The sequence below is a fragment of the Nematolebias whitei genome, chromosome 2 (genome assembly GCF_014905685.2).
Source record: "Nematolebias whitei isolate Nwh7 chromosome 2, NemWhi1, whole genome shotgun sequence".
Lineage (NCBI taxonomy): Eukaryota > Metazoa > Chordata > Actinopteri > Cyprinodontiformes > Rivulidae > Nematolebias > Nematolebias whitei.
This window is the reverse complement of record NC_056499.1, coordinates 44852188-44868873: the sequence shown is the minus strand read 5'-3', so window position 1 is coordinate 44868873 and position 16686 is coordinate 44852188. Positions and strand designations below refer to the sequence as shown.

General features: G+C 40.4%; 1 protein-coding gene across 1 annotated transcript in view; it reads left to right on the top strand.

The window, feature by feature from the left end:
- prmt3 (protein arginine methyltransferase 3) overlaps positions 1-16686 on the top strand; it is a 150625-nt gene that overhangs the window by 114878 nt on the left and 19061 nt on the right. Inside the window, exons 14-15 of the mRNA XM_037697700.1 lie at positions 8269-8319; positions 10456-10543. Coding sequence (XP_037553628.1) covers positions 8269-8319; positions 10456-10543 — 139 coding nt within the window. The remainder of the gene's footprint in view (positions 1-8268; positions 8320-10455; positions 10544-16686) is intronic.

Sequence of the window (16686 nt, the reverse complement as noted above, 5' to 3'; positions counted from 1 at the left end):
TAGGCAGAAACATGGGTGTGCTATGGGGTCTCCAGTTTCTCCTATTGTTGCCAACCTGTACATGGAGGAGGTAGAAAAGAGAGCCTTGACGTCCTTTTCAGGGACACCACCAAGTCATTGGTTCAGGTATGTTGACGACACCTGGGTTAAAATCAAATCTCAGGAAGTCCAACATTTTACTGACCACATCAACTCTGTGGATAAATACATCAAGTTCACACGAGAAGATGTAAAAAATGGCAGGTTGGCTTTCTTGGACTGTGAGGTCTCAGTCTCTGATAGAAGACATTTGTAAACTGAGGTGTACTGCAAACCCACCCACACAGACCAGTATTTGCAGTTTGACTCCCATCACCCTTTGGAGTTCAAGTTAGGAGTCATCAGGACTCTGTACCACAGAGCAGACAGCGTCCCCACTAACTCAGGAGCCAGGCAGAAGGAGAAATCGTACACAATAAGGCTCTAGAGCAATGTGGATATCCTAACTGGGCCTTCCTGAAAGCAGAGAAGAAACCCAAACAAGACTCCAGTCAGCCATCAGGTGAAAAGGAGGAACCCAGACCCAGACCAGTGGTCATTCCATATGTTGAGGGAGTATCAGAGAAACTGAGACGTTTATTTTCTAAACACAACGTCCCAGTGGCTTTTAAACCCCAAAATACATTACGGCAAAGACTGGTTCATCCCAAAGATCCAGTCCCCCGGCACAAACAGAGTAATGTTGTGTATGCTGTTCAGTGTCAGGAGGGTGATCAGTTTTACGTCGGGGAAACAAAACAGCCACTGGCCAAAAGGATGGCCCAGCACAGAAGAGCAACATCATCAGGCCAGGACTCTGTGGTCTACACTCATTTCCAAGCCAGCAGTCACTCTTTCAGAGATGAAGATTTTCACATCCTGGATAGAGAGGAACGATGGTTTGAGAGAGGAGTAAAGGAGGCCATCTTTGTGAAAAGAAATTGTCCATCTTTAACCAGGTAACCAGGGGTGGAGGCCTCGGGGTTCAACTGTCCCCCTCTTACAATGCTGTTATTGCTAGTATCACTCAACCCCCTGTGAATAGTAAACAGCCATCAGTGTGCTAATGATCCATCGTTAGGCTGATGGTCCTTCTTGATCATGTGAGCAGCTGGTTTTGGTTGTCAGCAGCAAAACTGGTTGATCCACTCTGAGAAGGTGCTATTTAAGAGACTGAGCTGAAAACAGCACCTCAGACTGAAGAAGTCTCTCGGATGAGAGACGAAACGTTTCTACATTTTTTTGTTGCTTTGTTTTTTGAATGTCCAGAGGACCAGACTTAACTTTTTTAGATTTTTCTACCTGGATTATTGAGCATGCATCAGGATATTGCATAACATAATTCATACTTAAATTAATGTTTGGGTCAGTTTGGCATCACAAATGTATGTGCTCTTAGGAAGTTTCAGCCATGGATAATATTTTGTAGGGTAATTTGATTGGGGTGTTAGGACTCTCAGCATCAGACACCTTCCATAAACTTCCCACTGTGTTAGAGGAACATTTCATTCTTCAAGCAACCACTGCCTGACTACAGAGGAGCTCCACTTTTGTAGGCCCTAATTCTGTGAAGTGACATGTCTGTGACCAAGTATGTTGAAGCAGTTTTGTGTTGTGCTGTGGTGTTTGCACTGCACTGTTGGGTGTACTGGTTTAATGGATAATCAATAGATAGTTATTATCTGGCATGTGCTCTCTGGGTACGACTTCTGGGTATAATTGGATTCTAAAAACATCCTCTCATTTTTCCAGTCTTCTCTGCTCTGTAATTGAAAACATCCAATTTCTGTTTCTAGGATGGAAGTCTAGTCATGTTTGGAGTCCAATGAAGCAAAACTTGTGATTGGCTCAAATGGGACAGAAGAGAAGATTTTCCATTTGTTGTAATTTGAACTATTTTTGTTTTCCCACTTTACCCCTGAAGTTTCTCAGATCTAGTGAGGTGATAGAAAAGCACATGTACTACATTTTTTAATCGCCATTTGTAAGATTTATCATTCAGTCGTGATACCACAATAGTTTTATCTGAATATTTCTTTTAAATGTATTGTAAGAAATCACTTGTGTACATTATTGATACTTCCTTCCAGTATTGCCTTAGCATTTGCAGGAACAGGCCACATTTGTAGTTTAAAGATACTGATCTGTAGTCAGTATGGGCTGTAGTTTCTCTGTAGTATTTGAGGGTATAGTGTGTGAAGGGTAAACTGCTCCTGGACCAGTGCTCAGGGATTGGTGAGGTAGCTGCTGCCTCTCCTGTCCTGTGATTGAACGCCTGCTTTTGTTCCCTTTTCGACAGTCCATTCATCAGCTCAGCTTGCCTAACCTTGCATTAAATGAACAGCACTACCCCTGCGTCTGCGTCGTTCCTGCAGAAGACTTTTTTTTTAGTCTTACTCGTTTTTAATTTTCCTCTCTTCCTTTTCTATCACTCATATCTCGCATGCTTGTTGCCTTATTTACACTGCATGCTTTTTCAGACCTTGAATTTGAGCATGTGTGCTGAAAGTTGCATTAAAACTTCAATTTGCAGGGCTCCTTTATCCTTGCTTTTGTCTCGTTTTTGTCCTTACAGCAGGGCTACTGCCATGATTACTCACCTGAACTGTAGGATAGGTAGCAAAAATTGCCTCATACACTTCTAAGGACTGGCAATGATGTATGCTGATGGTGTGGCAGGAGAGAATAAGATTCTGTCTGTAATTAATTTTAACAGCAATGCCTCCACCTGCTGCTGACGTAGCTACTGTAGCTCTGCAGAGAGAGAAAAAAGTGCAGTCCATCTCTTACCCTTTTCCATCAAATTTAAATCGTATGTCTAGAGGGCTGGCCTTCTGAACTGTCAGGTCAGATACCCGTCAACTTCAAGGCCAAATTTAACACATTAAGAAGGTGATTGTTAATAGAAAAAATCCGTCTTTTACTCCCCACAAAGCATCAGAATATCAGAACATCCTTCAGATGGAGGGCGAAACATCTCTCACCAACAACAACAAAAAACTGTCCAGATGACCTGACTGACCTTTACTGGATTTTTTACCTGGATTATTGGGCATGAACTTTGACATCAGAACATAGTACAAAAAGTTGGTTTATCATCTGGGATTTCTATTTCCAGTTAACTTTTCTTTGTCTTTTTTGCTTTGTCTTCTTCTTTCGGCCTTTCCCTCTTTAGGGGTCTCCACAGCGAGTCATCCTCCTCCGTCTCACTGTCCTCACTCCACCTACCTCCATGGCCTCTAACTACATCCATATATCTCCTCTTCGACCTTCCTCTTTGTCTTTTTCCTGGCAGCTGCATTTCTAACATCCTTCTACCAATATACCCACTGTCCCTCCTCTGGACATGTCCAAACCATCTAAGTCTGGTCTCTCTAACTTTATCTCCCAGTTGTTTAACCTGTTCTGTACCTCTGATGATCACATTCCTAATCTTCTCCATCCTTGTCACTCCTAAGGAGAACCTCAACATCTTCATTTCTGACACTTCCAGTTCTTCTCCTGTCTTTTTGTCCATGTCTCTGTCTCCACACCATACAACATAGCTGGTCTCACAACTGTCTTGTAAACTTTTCCTTTGACCCTTGCTGACACCCTTTTGTTGCAAATCACTCCTGAAACTTTTCTCCATCCACTCCATCCTGCCTGGACTCTCTCTTTCACTTCTTTACCACACTCCCTATTTTCCTGGACAGTGGACCCCAAGTACTTTTAGTCTTTAAAATGTATTGACAGCTTTTAGTTCCTTTTCCTTTGGTTGATTGATTGATTGTAAATCAAATCGTCAAAGTATCTTGAATGAGGATCACCACCTGTAGGGACCAAAGCACATTTGTGTTTGATCTCCTAAGCAGTTGACCAGAAAGGCTGGGAGGAGAGGCAGGGTCTGTGGGGGGATAGCACACTATCTTGCTTTAGAGGTGGTCGTTCGTGAAGCCTCCATGCCTGGATAAACCCCATCAAAAGCGCATTAGCCCTCTTTTCTCCCACCCCCTCCCTCCCCTTTACCTTGGTGCCCCTCCTTCTCCCTCCATTTAACCCCACCCCCCCTCTTTTTCTACAACCTCCCCCTCCACCGTTGTATAATAGTATCTGGCCGGGCCACACAGCTCACTGACACATAGTCAGGCGAAAGGGGAGAAATGATGAATTGCTCCCTGTTGGTGTTATCCATGATGATAATTATTATTTTCCCCCCACTTTTCTCAGAGAATGGGGGCCGGAGAGCAGCGGCGTTGTGGAGCCTCCTTTATGGGCTGTCAGGAAGCCCGCTGTCATCACTTATCATAGACAGAGCTGAGGCCCAAGGCTAAACGCTGATGAAAATGAAATGCATTCATTCTGATTTTCCTGTTTTTCTGTGTGAATGGGTCTGTCCCCGCAGTTTTACATTCCCCTTTCTTTTCCCTTCATCTCTATTCTGTCTTTCTCATTCCTTAAAATGTCTTTCCCTTTCAACACTGTATAATGGGACACAAAACTTGACAAGTATACCATTATTCACAGTTTTGTTTAGTCTTTTTATTTCTCTAAAAGCACTTTTATTGTAATGATTCCTTTAAGTGCCAGTGACATACACACAAAAGTGGAAGAAAACATGTTTTTATTTAATACATTTGGCCTAATACACATAATTTTACCCATTTTGTCACATAACTGGCATATTTTCTTTTGAACTTGGCGCAGCCAAAGTGAAACAGGAAGTGACATCATAGGGGAACTCTTATTCCCTGGAATTAATTTACTGAAACATTTGAACTCTGATTTCTCATCTCTGTCTGACAGAGACTCAGAATAGTGTAATGAACAGTCAGTCTTACTGTCTGTGTTGTTATTGTAGCAATGCTCAGTTTCCATGCAGACTTCCCCCTTTGTCGTCACTTCCTGTTACTGCACGTGCAAATATCTCAACAACAGCAGCATTTTTTTTGCAGTGCTTTGTTAATGTTATCTTTTCAAAAATGCATTCATATTTGTTATGAAAGTTTGATGTTATGGGCACTTTAAAAATGTGGACCTAAAGGTAAGATAATACGGTGCAAACAGTTCACAATTCAAATCATACAATTTCTATACAATACCATGATTTTGTTAATTAGGGAAAGAAATCAGAAGTCAGGCAAACCCCAAATCTGATTCAAAGCAAAACTTGAAACAGAGTATTAACATAAAAGTATTCATAAACACTGCAGAACTCTTGGACTTTTAGAGAATAAAGATAAACTAATAATGGACATAAACTTTAAATACCACTTTTTGAACACGTGTTATCAGATAGATCTATACAAAGAATAATCAGAGCTTTATCACATTCATACACCAATGGGACACACATCGGAGGCAATGAGGGGTTCAGTGTCTTGCCCAGGGACACTTCAGCATGTGACCACTGGTGGAATCGAACCCCCAACTCTCCCATTGGAGGACGACTGCTCTAACCACTCAGCCACAGCCTCACCATGACTGTAGTATAGATGTGAACTCTGTCCTGCTGTCCTGACTCTGTTTGAGGAGTTCATAGAACAAGTATTCTCCTCTTTTTTCTTCCTGGATTATTGAGCATGTATCAGGATATTCTCCTCTGATTTTTAAACACATATTTAAAGTAGTTGTAAGAAGTGCAGTGGTATCTAAAAGTAAATAAATCAACAAGATAATAAATCTGAGGTTTTTATTTATTTATAAACAGTAGTCCCTTGTTTATCGCAGGGGATTCGTACCCTGAAGCTGAATAAGTGAAACAAAAATGTCCCATTCATTTACATGAAAGAGGCAGGACTTTAACGTGTACTGGCACCATCATAAGGGGATTTCCCTTTTGGCGTAAACTTCCAGGACCCTGTATGGTGTCCAGTATGATTATACATATTCATTAGCTGGATTAATAGGATGTCTAACCAAGAAAGTAATATAAAAAAGACAATTATTTCTATATAAAACTGTAAGCAATTAATTAAGCTCCAAAGCTTCAAATTTAGATTCGTCTTTTTCAGTATGTGCAGAGTGAGCTGTGTAAAAACAAGTTAACAGACATTATTGTATCAGGTGAACAGAAATTAAAATAAAATTGGTTTTCTCATCTGTGAGGTGAAGAGAGCACAGCACCAATGAGTCTGGCGTTGTTTAGGAAGTATTGTGATATGTTTAATGTTTTTGCAAGTATTTTAATTAGTTTTTAGGACAGGGTCATGTCAAATGTTCTGCACTCACCAGCTTCTTTAAGGTTTTTCCTGCAAATAAATGACAAAACATTTTAGTTTTATGAATTTACAGCGTCCACTTCCGTCATACATTTTAATTATAATCAGTGTTTGAGAGATAGCTTTATATTACCATACTCCCAAAATATGTTTTTCCTTCCATTGCCTATAGTAAGTTTGGAAACGGTCTTCTTTCTGACGGCCTTGCAAAGTTTGACAACATTTTCACGCCTCAAAGTAAAAAAGCATTGAAAGCTGCTGATTTGGTAGATTTGATACAGAGCATATTAGGTTTATGTCATAAAGGTTTTTACAATTTATCTGAACTTGTCTACATCTTTTGTGTTTAACGTCTGGGGATGTTATAGCTCTCTCTTTTTTCTCCAGATTTAATTTTACTGTGACGTTCGAGGAGCCGCTCTCTTTAGCTGGCTTCTTATTTGCAAGTTTCACTCTGTAGCTCAAAGTTTAATCGCCTATCTCGGCTGTCGTTTGAAACTCGCGCAACATAAAAGTGACAATCAATCTCGCTTATGAGGCGTTGTCATCAGTGAGGTGCGCTGAGGATGATCTCTGCCTCTCTGACCGAGCGAGGTGAATCTGCACGGTCTGATGAGTAATTATGGCTAATTTCCTAATTACTTCAGCAACGAGCTGCTCTGTAGTGTTCATTAAAAGCTGTAATTGCATTGGGTTGACATGCTCTTTTATCCACTTTGGGTTCTTTTCTGGCAGCTTAGCTGTGAGATATATGCATCATGGCTACCATGATGCATATATTTACAAAGAAACCTGATTTTCAAGGTTTACGTTGTGGTTCTTTGAACCCTTTATTCATTCTCTTTCAGCTTCTTTCTGTGTTACTGTCTTTACAGCTTTCTTTCCACCCCCACCCCACTGTCTGTCTGCTGTTCCACTCTCTTCCTGTCTTGCATTGATTTGGTTCTTCTTTGTCTCAGAGAACCGGCCTCCAAGTTGTCAGCTGCGTCAGGATTAAAAGCTATTAGTTCTGCATCATTGCCACTACAAGTGTGCTCTTGAGATTGATAGAGTGGCCCTGCTCATCCAGTGGGGGCAGAAACGGGAGGCAAACAAACCTGAAGGGGGAGGTTTTGAACCCACAAATCCGACAACTTTCACCTAAAGGCATTCAGGCCTTGGACTTTCCTTTATTTTGTTTTAGGTGTTTGAATTAATTTTCATACAGATACTCTGTTTGTAGAGCAACTCATAACAATCAGTCTAATAAAAAATGCTGTATTTCCATGACTGGAATTGTGTAAATTTATCATTTCTGGTTAGTCATAAATAAATTGTCAAATGGAAGCTCTAACAAAACATCAAACTGGTCCCGACTTGTTTTTTATTAAGACTTTTTTATGTCACAGTAACCTGACAAATAATTATGTAATTTTATTTTCCCCTTGTGTGCATTTTCCAGACATTCCTACTCAATTGGAGCAAACACAGTTTATTTTTTTCCTCTCTTGGGTATTTTTTACTTCATTGCAACACTGTCACCAAAATAGCCACCGTAGCTAATTTCATGTAGCAAGCTCTTTATTTGTCAGCAGAATTTTATTTTGTTGGTGGTGGCTGCCTCACAATATATTTCTTCTGTCCAGAGACAAGTCAGATGAAGTGAGGGGAAATATTATGGGCTCAGCCTAAAGTCAGACAAGTTACCAAGTTAATTTTGAGAAGAATTGGGGTAAAAAATAAAACAGATAGCGTTTGAGACAGGTGAACAGAATTTATATTTATTTTCTCAGACCAAACACTCAAAGCATCTTGAAAAACAGATACAATTATTATGTCATTTTTGAATTACCAGTACAAATAAGCTGTGCTTTATTTTTAACTGTAAACAAAAAGGTCACTTTCTGTGTCAGTCTGATATTTGCGCTTTAGTTTTAGCTCAAGCTAAATTCTGCTCGTTGAGACGAGGTTTGCCTCTCACCTGTGCGTGTCAGAGCTGCTGTGTAGTCAAATACATCCAGGGGTTTATTGTACTGTCACAATCTAACACGACCCTAATATTTCATTCCAGGCAATTGTCGGCTACTTTGACATTTTCTTCGACAAAGGCTGCAGCAACAAGGTAAGCAGCAGTGGCAACATCCTAGCCATTTAATGGAAACTCAATTACGTTCACGCTTTAGCGTGTTCCTCCTCCCTGAGGCGTTCGCTGGCAATCGACGGGCGTCTTAGCCAACTGCTGATACAAGCATTTACCCAGCAGAGCCTGGCCAGGAGGAACAGCTGATGCCAAGCTCTGTGAGCAACACAGACATGCCTTTTGATTGCACTTCCTATTCTACCTGGGAATCCTGCTGAAAATTATGGCTGAAGCAGTAAATTACCATTTGCACTGGAGGCTATTGCTGTAACAGTGTGTAAAAATAGGCTTCATTTTGCTGAAAAAGTGCAAAGCAATTATTTTATTTAGCACACAGACTAAGCTATAATTGGTTTTAAAACTCAGAACTCTAAAAGTGAATTGACTGCACAGAATTCAATTCAACCTTTATTTATGCATTTTTAGTCTTGTTGAGCCACGAGGACTCATTTACAAGAGAGACCTGTTTTAAGCAATGAACACAGATGAGGTACAGACAACAACAGACAATCGTATAAAGAGCACATAAAATGAAATAAAAACGAAACAAAAACAGCTACATTATAAAGCGGTGTAAAATATGATACATTATAGTATACTATACTATAATACTATACGGTATAAAGCGAGGTAAAATACTAAAAACAGGAACATGGTTGGTTGGTTTTTGCCATGAACTTAACAGATGTTTAAAATCCCTTAGAGAAGTCAAGGTCGAGATCTTCCGATCTTTTTGCAAGGTGTTCCAGGAAACGGGAGCAGAGGAAGAGAAGGTCCTTTTGCCTAGTTCAGTCCGCACTGAGGGGACACTGCAAGTAATTATGTCCTGAGAGCGCACGCTGTAGCTGCACTCTCACAGAGACATGTAGGAAGTGATCTATGAAAGGCAACAGACCAAGAAGTGATTTAAAGATGAAAATGTACCAGTGAGAGAGTCTGCGTGAAGTTAATGATGACCAAAAAAGTCAAGAAACTGTCCAGATGACCTGACTGAAAATTGTTGGATTAATGATGACCAGTTAACCAGTGAATACCGAGCGCAGTGATGGGTACGGTAGTTACAGCCAGCTATGAATCTTAGTGCACCGTGATAGACAGCATCCAACATCTGCAGGGTGCTTGCAGGAGCCTTCATGGAAATGTCACCATAGTCAGTGGATGGAAGAACAGTAGCAGTTACAATGTGTCCTAGTGTTCAGAGTTAGACAGGATCTATTTCTGAAAAAGAAACCCAGATTTACTTTCAGTTTCTTTACCAAGTTTGTGACATGAGGCTTAAAAAGAGAGATGTGAATTGACCAAAAAACCCAAATATTTATAAGAATCGACAAACTCAATAGGAACACCAGTTGCAGATAAAATAGAAGGAAGGACTGCTGGAACTGACTTCCTGTTTGAAAATAGCATCCCTTTGGTTTTATCAGCTTTTAGCACCAGTTTGAGATGGAACAAATCTGACTGGATGATGTCAAATGCAGACTGTAAAAGCTGGAAAACCTTAGCAACTGTTCTAGCTCGACAATAAACAACTGTGTTGTCGGCATAGAGCTATATGGATGCATCAGGGATGATCTGACCTACATATGTAGATTGTGAAGAGGGTGGGTCCTAAGTCTGAACCTTGTGGTACACCCTTGTAAACAATTAGATAACTGGTGGAAGTACCAATATGTTTAACACATTTCCTCCTATCTGAGAGATAATTAGTGAGTGTGATCTGAGAAACCAATTTCTGAGAGCTTATGACACAAGATGTCATGGTCCACAGTGTCAAAAGCTTTAGACAGGTCTAAGAAAAGTCAATCAAATAAACAAACAATAAATAATAAAAAAAAATAATATTATTATTATGTAATAATAAAGTGCTGTTTTATTATAGTAAAAACGGTTCTGTTTACTTTCAGCCTCTCATAGTCTCAAATTATTCTACTTCAGTTTGTTTTGTCCAAAATTCAACCAGATTTTTAAAACAACTGGGTTTTTTTTTTTATAAAGGGAGTTTTTTTAGCATTCAAAAGTTTGTTTTGAGATATTTCAATATGACAATAAGCCCTGAACTCTTGAGCACAAGATGTTGAAGTTTTAAATTGCCCCCCCTTGTGTGTGTGTCTATTCCAGGTGAAGTTCTCCACAGGTCCTCAGGTCACAAAGACGCACTGGAAACAAACTGTTTTTCTTCTAGAAAAGCCTTTGTTTGTTCAAGCAGGTCAGTGACCATTACTAACACAAACACTGCAATACTGGTAAAAATAAATAAATTAATTAATTAAACACAAGTACGTTTTTAGAGTTTACGTTTGTGTTTGAATTAAGCTTTAGATTTTATATTAATGGGTGAGTTTATCTTACTTTCTCCATATTTTTGCTTTAGTCCTTTGGACGTTGTGAGTGCGATGCAGCAAGCTGCGGCAGGTCATTTGTCTGTGGTAAAGATGTAGGCAGGCTGGTTGACACCCGTTATCTGTCAACCACAGCGACAGGAGGGGATCCAAACAAATCACATGCAGCCCTCAGAGACAGCATGTAAAAACTTGATCTGATGGCAGCCTGCAAATTTCTGAGTCATGACTTATTACAATGTTCGCATTGGCATGCTTTAAAACTAGCCAGCAAATTGTTTATAAAATACCTGTATCATAGTTTGAAATTAAATTAACTGAACTGTGGGGCTGAGCTGTAAGGATGTTTATTCATCTTACCGTTTCTGTTTTGTTTTGTTAAACTATTTTATCTAGTTGACATTAGAAAGATCTCACAGATATAAAGTAAGGGATTAGCGACTTAAAAATTATGAAATAGACTAAATGAAAAGTGACAACGTTATCACCCGTTGCGTTTAAAACTTATAAATAAAAAGGTTATAAATATTTTGGTCAAACCTTAAGATATGGTTGTTTACTAACTTACAATTTATTTATGTCGTACGATCCGTTACCGCTTATAGTATTTGTTTGGAATGGTTCAGCTGCTACCACCTAACTCAATATCTGTAAAATTAACAGGTAAAGCAATTTTTCTACTCTCAACTTACTGTGGTGGCCATCTTGAATTGGGTTGACTCAAAAAAGTAATAAGCTGTACATCCATGGTACTAAGAGTTTTATTAACCATTTATAATTTACCATCTCATAAGTACAATGTCATAAAACCACCCCAAGTTCCATCCATCCATTATCTTTACCTGCTTCTTGCTTTTTGGGTCATGGGGTCACTGGTGCTCGTGTCCAGCCGTCACTGTGCAAGAGGTGGGGGACACCCTGGACATGTCTCCAGTCCATCACAGGGACACATAGAGACAAATGAGACAAACAACCATTCACTCTCTCACTCACACCTAGAGAAAGTTTAGAGTTACCAATCAGCCTAACATGTATGTTTTAGGTCTGTGGGAGGAAACTGGAGTACCCGGGGAAAACCCAACACACTTTAGGTCACTTTCGAAAATTGGGTTCCCATATCAAAATCCAAGATGGCTACCATGATGCATATATTTAAACTGAACACCCCTATTATTTGAGGAGACTATGCTTTCTAGTTTGTAAATTGCTTGAAAGTATAATTTCATCAAATAATTGGGGTGACTGAAGATTAATCTATGGTGGTCAAGGCCACCATTGGCCAACCCCTGGCTCCACCACTGTGCCTAAATTGCTCCCTTCACTTGCCCTGATCTAGTACTCTGTGCTGCCTTGGATAAGCAAGAAAACTAAACCTACCTCTGTTCTTACGCACAGTGTAACTCCTGCCCACTTGAATATCTTGCATCAAACATTAAGGTTTAGTTGCATTCCCTGTTCACTTCCAGTCCAGAAAAACACTCTCATCTTGAAAACTACAAACATTCTTTATTCAAATCCCTCAGTGACGGGGGACATTGTCGTACTGCTTGTATTAGTTCTAGTATGTACAAGTACTTTGTCTTGCACATAGTATAGTAAATGTTTCTCATAAGACATAGTCTTTTTGATGGGGGTTATAGTTTTTGCAGCAACTGAAAGCATTTTTCAGTGAATATTTTCTCATGTTTTACTGCACACTCAGTCATAATGAACGTTGTGGGGATGACCCGGTGTATGTTGTGGTCCTCTCAGCACTTTCTCAGATTAATCATCCCGTGTACGTCTGCCGATGAGTCTCTGTCCTTTCTGTCCACTCACTGATCAGATATCAGATGAAGTGTACCGTAATAAACGACCTGCACAGGGATCGGAGGCGGCTGATGTCCGACGGCCCGTAGCTGCGCTCAGCCTCCACCTGCTGCACCCACGATGATAAGAACAACAAAAACTCTGACTCTGCGTTAATGCTATCTCATGCTTAGCACTTTGCTGGCTCAGATAAACGTGTCAGGCAGAGCAGAGGACAGCATGGTGCTAATATATTACAGAAGTGAAAACTGCAGATTAAAACTGGTTTTGGTTTATTATCCGAGACAAAATATAACTATTTCTTTTGTTTGTGTTTATATTGCATGTGTTAATTTGTTCTGCATACAGTTGGCAATCTTTAAACAAAGAAGTGAAGAACAACACCTTTATGGCAGTTTTGAATAAAATGTCACACAACCCTCTAAAGCACCATCACCGTAAAAAATAAATAAAAAAAGCATGTTTTTATTTTTATTTAGATGAGTGGATTTATCCCTCCTGTGAAGTTTTAGAGAGTCGGAGAACATAAAGTATAACAACCCTACATTAAAGTACAAAAAAGCTACAGTATTTTAGAAAAGGCCAATTAAAACATGTTGTTCTTGGTGCAAAGTGTTTTGAGGTGATTTCAGACCACACATAACCAGTCCGCAGCCCTTATAACCGCTTTGCTTTTAGATTTTTACTTTAGCAATATCCTGATGCATGCTCAATAATCCAGGTAGAAAAATCCAAAAAAGTTCAATCTGGTCCTCTGGACATTCAAAAAAAACAAAAAACAAAACAAAGCAAAAAAAAGTAGAAACGTTTCGTTTTTCATCCGAGAGACTTCCTCAGTCTGAGGAGCTGTTTTCAGCTCAGTCTCTTAAATAGCACCTTCTTAGAGTGGATCAACCAGTTTTGCTGCTGACAACCAAAACCAGCTGATCACATGCTCAAGAAGGACCATCAGCCTAACAAAGGATCATTAGCACACTGATGGCTGTTTACTGTTCACAGAGGACTGAGTGATACTAGCAATCACAGCATTGTAAGAGGGGGACAATTGAACCCGGAGGCCTCCACCCCTGTTTAATGATGGACGATTTCTTTTCACAAAGATGGCCTCCTTTACTCCTCTCTCAAACCATCGTTCCTCTCTGTCCAGGATGTGAACATCTTCATCCTTGAAAGAGTGACCGCTGGCCTGGAGATGAGTGTAGACCGCAGAGTCCTGGCCTGATGATGTTGATCTTCTGTGCTGGGCCATCCTTTTGGCCAGTGGCTGTTTAGTTTCCCCGATGTAAGACTGATCACAGCCCTCCTGACACTGAACAGCATACACAACTTTACTCTGTTTGTGCCGGGGGACTGGATCTTTGGGATGAACCAGTCTTTGCCGTAATGTATTTTGGGGTTTAAAAGCCACTGGGACGTTATGTTTAGAAAATAAACGTCTCAGTTTCTCTGATACTCCCTTAACATATGGAATGACCACTGGTCTGGGTCTGGGTTCCTCCTTTTCACCTGTTGGCTGACTGGAGTCTTGTTTGGGTTTCTTCTCTGCTTTCAGGAAGGCACAGTTAGGATATCCACATTGCTCTAGAGCCTGTTTTGTGTAGGATTTCTCCTTCTGCCTGGCTCCTGAGCTAGTGGGGACGCTGTCCCCCCTGAACAGTAAACAGCCATCAGTGTGCTAATGATCCATTGTTAGGCTGATGGTCCTTCTTGACCATGTGATCAGCTGGTTTTGGTTGTCAGCAGCAAACTGGTTGATCCACTCTGAGAAGGTGCTATTTAAGAGACTGAGCTGAAAACAGCACCTCAGACTGAGGAAGTCTCTCGGATGAGAGACGAAACGTTTCTATATTTTTTTTGCTTTTTTTTTTTTTTTTTTTTTAATGTCCAGAGGACCAGATTGAACTTTTTTGGATACTTTAGCAATACCTTGGCCATTCACAGTCTATACTTTTATAGAGTCTTTTTAGCTTTTGCTTTAAAGTAAGTATTTTCTTGGTTGAATAAGGACTCTTGGGTGACATCAAGGGATGTGATTATTTTGTACATAAATGCACTTTTATAGGCCAAACAAGGTTAATGCTTTTCCTCTACTCACACTAATAAAACTTAATTTGAATAGCTAAAGTAGAAGCTACGTAACCTTGTCTGCAGTGACAGTTCTTCTATGAACATGCAGACTAACCTGTTGCATGCATCTTTGCTCCTTTACCTCCTTCTTCCTCCTTCCTTTTTGTAGCACTCTCTCAAACTCGATTTTGAAATCTGAACCAAAGATCAACAACTCAGCTCTAACTATGATGTCCTATCATGTTTTAGTGTGTGAATGTCATGTGCATATGTGGCCATGCTCACTATTGGCTGATTGTTGCGAAACACAGTTCCTCAGGCAGTACAAAAGCAAACGTGTGTGTCCCTACAACCACTCCATAGACAGGCTAAGAGTCATTAAAACCCTGATGCTTTTTAAAAGAATAAGTCAGAGTTTCTTTAGTGTTATACGCACCACATGTGGTACATGTGGTGGAACGACTTTGTATACACAGGATCCCAGTTACATCCCAACGAAAAAATGTAAAAGAAAAACAGTAATAAGATCTAAGATATGAACTAAGAAAAACATCAACTACGCTAAGCAATAATAGCATAAAAACAACACGACTGTATAAGAATATGTGTATAAGAATAAGGATGTGTTCTGGGGTTTATACTTAGATGTTACTTCCATGTCGGTGTAGGGTAAACATCACAAAAGCAATGCAATAAAAAGCAAAACTGCACTGAACCAGTGAATCCGTCAGATTTGGTCATAAATTCGACAAATGTGTTTTGGCAAATCCGATTCACAGCAGCTTTTCTCAACAATCCGTAGAGCCCAAACATCCTTGGGCTTTTTGTCTTTTATGAATGCCAGGGGTCAGAACTCTCATGTTTCCATGACTTCACTGAACATTTCCCTTGAGCCAACATTAACTTACAGTTTCCATCTGAAGATGAGAAATATTAAAAGCACGCAGATTGCAATGAAACCTACTGAGCGCATTAGTGCTCTCAAAGGAGAACAGCCCTCAGGGGTATGGTGGCATGTGTGAGCATTAGCCCTAACACACACAAATGTAAAGATGCATAACCCAAAGTACTCGAGGAAAAAGACAAAAAAAATACTTATTTGTGGTGAAAAGTACTAAAAATAAATCCTGAACTGTTTCAGACAACATCATTCTGTCTTGGCATCAAGACATGAAGACTGTGAAGTGTGGCGTATGTGAACCACGCAGTGTGAACAGAACACTTTGAAGGAGGAGGAAAACGAAGGTTGAAGTGAGCGGCAGGTTATCGATGTGCTCAAAGTACCACGGTACTTTAACGGTCCCCAACCTCCGCCGGGGGCCGTAAACCAGAAATAGTTTTTAACGGCATTCATCGGCTGCCTGCTAGGCTCTTATAGTGCACTTTACAGTTCTCACACAAACGGCTTTGACGAAACTTCTATAAGCTCTCCTCCACCTGCAGGAGGAAACTTTAAAGTCACCTTGAAGAGAACTAAACTGTTTCACGCAGTGGCCTCTCGTCTTGAACGTTGACTGAGAAGCATCTTCAGGACTTATCGGCATCAGTGAGGGCTGAGCATAAACGGGTGACGGTTCGGCTTAAAACTGGCTCTCGTGCTGGGATGATTTATCATGGTGGAGACCAAATCTTATTTGGTGTGTTAGTATGAGTGCAGCAGTAATTAACTCTTAGGCTGCGCTTCAATTGGAGATGCTGGTAGGAGAGAGAACGCAGGCAGCGGCCTGGAACAAAACATCCCTGCAAATCCTCCCGGTTGGCAGCGTAATAAATTAAACAGCAAATCATTTGTCATGCTCGGGTGTGTTTGTGTAGCTTTAGTATTGAAGAGGAGGGTCTCTTTTTCTTTTTGTACAGTTGTACCGCCTTACCATTTGATGAACAAAGGGGTCAGTTTTTGCACAGAAAAAAAAAGTCCCATTCTTCTCAAGGTGAGACATTGTTCTGGTTACCTGAGCTTTGGGCCGCGCAGAGAAGCTGGAATATGGGCGTGAGTTTGTTCCAAGCTTTTATTGGTCGGTCAGGTGGTCGTTGTTCCTGCCTCCTTTTGTGACTCACTTCTTCTGCCTTGAGGGGACCTGGAGAGCTGAGTGAAGCTGACACCCCACCCACTTCCAAAATTAAAGCAAATAGT